We start from the raw sequence: 4,425 nt of genomic DNA, 5'->3' as shown, positions 1-4,425 counted from the left end.
CCACCACCCCCACCACCACCACTCCCCCCTGCACGACCCTCTGGATCTGGACGACACCTCGGAGCTGCTGGACTTCATCAAGGACATGCCAGACGTGGCGCCCGCGCTGGGAGGCGGCGGCGGCGGCGCCCGCGGCGGCGCCGGCATGTTCAAGTCTCGCTCCATGGGCAACCTCATGGACCTGTCGGGTGGGTGGGGCTAGGGGTGGGGCTGAGGTGTGGGGGGTGGGCGCTGGGGGGTGGGCCTGTGCCCGGGGGGCATGTGTCTGGGGCCGGGGGGGGGGGCGGGGCAGCGGGAGGGGTACCGGGGGCACGCGCCTGGGCGGCCGCGCGCCTCTCGCCTGCAGCATCGTCATCACCACTATGCATGTGAAAGCCATGGCCACGTGCCGCCTTCCCCGCTCAACAACAAGCACGCGTCCCTCTGGGCTCTCCCACACAAGCACGCGTTGCTCGTCCCTCCCTCCCGCCCGCCGTACCGCCGTACCGCAGCCCCCTTCTTTGACGAGGAGGACGAGGCGCTGGCTGCCATGGAGTACGTGCGCCCCCGCAAGATGAGCAAGAGCATGTCGCTGACGCAGCTGGCGGCGCTGGAGAACAACGGCGGGGGAGGGGCGGGGGCGGGAGCGCAAGCGGGGAGGCCGCCGCGTGAGTCGCCAGCCCGCCTGCCCTGCTGCTCCTGGCGCCTGCCCCTGCCGCTCCTGGCACCTGCCCTCTGCTGCCTCTGGGCCGGGCGTGTGCGCCAGGCCTGTGTGGGTGGCTGGGTCGTGGCTGCGCCCCCAACCGCCGCCCCCCTGTGCCCTTCCTCCCCGCCTGCAGTGGCGCCCGCCGGCGGCAGCGGCAACCAGCAGCTAGGCCCGCTGGGCAAGCCCATCCGCCGCACCAACACCTTCAGGTGGGCAGCCGGCCGCTGGCCAGCCAGCAGGGCCGGCAGCCGGCGCCATGGTGGCACTTCGGTGCGGTAGGCGCAGGGCAGAGTGCTGTGTGGCTGCGTCGCGGCGCCGCCCCTCTGTGTGGCGCCCCCCGCTGACGAGCCACCCCGCTGACGAGCCACCCCACCCCCGCTGCCCCTGCCCTGCCGTGCGCCTGCAGCTCCAGCCTGGCGGTGCTTCAGGAGGCAGACCGCGAGGGCAGGGCGGCGGACGACCACCACCTGACGCACGGCGGCCTGAGCTCCCACCATTCCAGCGGCGGTGCGCTTCTCCACCTGCTGCCGCGCCCGCGCATGCGCCCGCGCCTGCGCCTGCCTCCTGCCCCGTGCGCCCCCAGGCGCAGCTGGGTGTTGTGCGCTGCCTGTGAAGGCGCGTGGCCTGCGCCCGCGGCGCCGCCTCCGCCCACGGCCCCCTCCTCCCGCCCCGCGCCCTCGCCTGCAGACGACTTGGTGCAGCGGCTGCTGGCGCCGCCCACCGGCAACGCCGAGGACGACGCCATGCTGTCGGAGCTGCTGGCCGCCAGCTGAGCTGGTGGCTGTGGGCGGCGGCCGGGCGTGAAGGCCGCGCCCTGCCTGCACACACCGCGAGCGAGAAAGCTGTACACGCCTCCGCACCGCCTCCCCATTCGTTGGCTCACCCCTGCATGCATGAATACAGCAGCCCTTTGTACAAATCCCCCTTTCGCAGTTTGCTGCCGGCGCCTGATTCCAGCCTGCAGCCGAGGCGCACCTTGCATCCCCTTCCCTTTCATACAAGTCTCGCTCTTTCCCTGTCTGCACCGTTTGGTGGCGGCAGCCCCCCTCTTCACCCCTGCATCCCGGCGCACATGCAGCCAAGTGCCCGCACGTGTGTGCACACGCTCTCCCTTGTCTTTGCCCTGCTGCCCACCCCTGTCTGCCGCACCCCGCTGTGCCGCCCCTCACCCCACTTTTGAGCCAGATGCCTGCCGCTGGTCCTGGCGGCGGCCGCCACGGCCAGCGGCACCCCATCGCGCAGCTGCCTGCCCTCCCTGCCCCGCCCGTCTTTCATTCACGCTGCGTCGCGTCACACACCAGATGCTTCCAATACTTGCCCTTACTGCCCCTCCCCCTCCCTGCATGCCCTGTTGGATCCCTGAGCAGCTCCGGTGAAGGGACGCCGGTTTTCACGCGTTGCTGCAATGCTACCCCACCCTGACTGACGCTTGATTGAGGGGCACCCAGGCGGGGCGACCGCGCACTGCCTGGGTGCCTCGGGCCTCGGGTCACTGTGACACCACGAGGCCCCATTGCCATCAATCGACAGGGCCGGTTACAGCGCTGGGGTGTCTGCCATCCAGGCAGCAGGGTGCTGGGCAGGGCTGGTGGAAGCAGCGAGGAGGAGCAGGGGGGACAGCTTGCAACAGGAAACAAACACAGCAAAGATTGGCCGCGGCTCCAGCAGGCTCCAGCCGCTTGCCTCAGTGGTGCGCCTTCTTGGCCGCCTTTGCTGCCTGGCTCTGCAGCAGCGCGAGGGCGGCGAGGGAGCTGGAAATGAGCAGGACGCCCAGCGGGCGCGGCAACCCGGTGCCACGGGCATGGTGGGGTGCAGCAGCTGAGTGCAGCAGGCGGCTTGCCTTGTAGTACGACATCTTGATGGAGCCGTACACCAGGCCCACGCCCACCGCCGAGAACCGCAGCACCTGCAGCAGCAGGAGGCGTGAGCGGCTGTCAGCAGCAGGCGTGGAGGGCGGTGCGCGGCCGACGTTGGTGGCTGTGACCTTGTGGCCTCCTCTCGCCCCCATCTTGCGCCCCGCACCTTGGCTAGCGTGCTTGTGCCAGAATAGGGGTTCATTTTGCTAGCGTTGCTGCGAGCGTTGCAGGGTTGCGGGCAGAGCTGCTGGCTGGCCGCTCTAGTCGCAAATTGCGATGCTGGACGGTCTGCCGGGTGTGATGGGGCCACAGGCGAGGCCGCGGTGCTGCCACAGACGCTGGTCTCCGCCGACGAGCGACCCTTACGAGGGAACCTGCCGGCTGCAGCTGTGAGCAGGGATCGGAGACTGGGTTCAGGCGATCAAGCGATCGGGCTCCAGCGCTGGCCTAAGACCTCGCCATCTCAACCGGCTGACTGGCCCCGACTGGTTTGATCGATGGCCTCGGTCAGGCCCCACTGACTGCCTCATCCAGCCAGGCATGCGTCCCGCCCGCATTCGGTGCTCATCCCCGCATGCATGCGTGCCTTGCGCTGCTTCTGGGGGGTCTCAGGCGTCGCGGGGACTCCTACCAGCACTGCCCAGCTCAGGCTTCCCCCTGCTCGGCGCATTGCGTGGCCTGGACAGCAGGCTGGGAGCAGGGGCAGCTGACTGAGTTGCCCAGCCTGCGCTGGCCAGCCTGCGAGCCAGCATGGTGCACTGCTACCTGCGGGACGCCAGCAGCCTGGTGCAATGCTCTCCCTCGACGAGCTACCTAGTGCCGCCATCGCGGCCGATACGCCGGAGAGGCGCGGCGGTGGAGACGCGCGCTGCCAAGGAGGTGCGCGGCTCAGTCGCCCGCCGCCTGCCCGCCGCCACGCTCCGCTTGCCTGCCCCCTCTGCAACTTCCACCCTGTCAGTACCAGCGTTGCAGTGCACACACACACACCACAGCAACCAGCAACCGGATAGTCTGCGGCTGCTGCAGGCTGGCCCACCCAAGCCCAACCCGCGGTTTAGCCGCAAGGACCTGAAGCGCATCAAGCAGCAGGGGCCCACCATGGCGGACCTGCAGGTGTGGTGTGTGGGCCTGCATGGCTGCCCACAGCTGCCCATGCCTTGTGCTACCCTCCTAGCACCCAGCAGCCTGCTTCAGGGAGCTACTGGCTTCCGGCGGACACCTGCCTGCGGCAGCACCTGCACCAAGCCCGCATCTCGTGCGCAGCTGGGCTGGCTGGGCTGGCAACCACCCACCCAGCTCCCCGCTGCCGCTGCCGCCTCCCCGCCGCTGCCTCCCCCCGCAGGCGCACTTTGAGGTGCCCTCCAAGGATGCCGAGGGGCAGGAGAGCAGCGCCAAGTTCGACTTTGTGCCCAAGGAGGTGCTGGGGCAGGGGGCAGGGTACGCGCCTGAGCCGCGGTGGGAGCGGCTGCCGCAGATGCCCTACATGGAGTTCTACCAGGTGAGGGGTGGCGCTGAGCTGGCGGCCCCGCTGAGCTGACGGACCCGCTGAGCTGGCACCTGCTGAGCGGTGGAGCGCCGCAAAGCAGGGCGCACCCGCTCCCACCACCACCCACACACGCCTCGCCTGCGCCCTGCGCCCTGCGCCCTGCGTGCCTCCAGGGCCTGCGGGAGCGCAACTGGACCACCAAGCACTACAACCCGGCGGCAGAGAAGTGGGACCTCCAGTTCTTCCAGGACAGGTGCGCCCCGGCAGCAGAGCGGTACACCTCGCTGCAGGGTGCGGCGCGGCAGCAGCGGCGGCGCCCGTCGGCAGGCGTTCTGGGTCGCTTGCACCCACGTCACGCGCTGCCTCCCGCCCTTGCCCGAACCACGCCTCTCCAACGT

General features: G+C 70.1%; 3 protein-coding genes across 3 annotated transcripts in view; 2 read left to right on the top strand and 1 right to left on the bottom strand.

Moving 5' to 3' along the window:
• Positions 1-1,458, top strand: part of CHLNCDRAFT_141224 (hypothetical protein) — a gene marked incomplete at both ends in the record, with an annotated part of 4,480 nt that extends 3,022 nt beyond the window's left edge. Inside the window, 5 exons of the mRNA XM_005843326.1 lie at positions 65-188; positions 492-647; positions 819-894; positions 1,092-1,192; positions 1,373-1,458. Of these exons, the coding sequence (XP_005843388.1) occupies positions 65-188; positions 492-647; positions 819-894; positions 1,092-1,192; positions 1,373-1,458 (543 nt within the window). The remainder of the gene's footprint in view (positions 1-64; positions 189-491; positions 648-818; positions 895-1,091; positions 1,193-1,372) is intronic.
• A 911-nt stretch (positions 1,459-2,369) lies between these two features.
• On the bottom strand, positions 2,370-2,743 carry CHLNCDRAFT_141223 (hypothetical protein; the record flags this gene model as incomplete). Its single annotated transcript, XM_005843265.1, has 2 exons — positions 2,370-2,591; positions 2,708-2,743. 2 exons carry the CDS (start codon positions 2,741-2,743, stop codon positions 2,370-2,372), a joined length of 258 nt encoding a protein of 85 aa, XP_005843327.1.
• Positions 2,744-3,291: 548 nt separating this feature from the next.
• CHLNCDRAFT_141222 (hypothetical protein) overlaps positions 3,292-4,425 on the top strand; it is a gene marked incomplete at both ends in the record, with an annotated part of 2,508 nt that continues 1,374 nt past the window's right edge. The window contains 4 exons of the mRNA XM_005843325.1: positions 3,292-3,420; positions 3,568-3,654; positions 3,884-4,039; positions 4,201-4,280. Of these exons, the coding sequence (XP_005843387.1) occupies positions 3,292-3,420; positions 3,568-3,654; positions 3,884-4,039; positions 4,201-4,280 (452 nt within the window). The remainder of the gene's footprint in view (positions 3,421-3,567; positions 3,655-3,883; positions 4,040-4,200; positions 4,281-4,425) is intronic.

The sequence above is a fragment of the Chlorella variabilis genome (genome assembly GCF_000147415.1).
Source record: "Chlorella variabilis unplaced genomic scaffold CHLNCscaffold_32, whole genome shotgun sequence".
Classification (NCBI taxonomy): domain Eukaryota; kingdom Viridiplantae; phylum Chlorophyta; class Trebouxiophyceae; order Chlorellales; family Chlorellaceae; genus Chlorella; species Chlorella variabilis.
The sequence above is the reverse complement of the archived record's forward strand: the minus strand, read 5'-3'. Positions and strand labels throughout refer to the sequence as shown.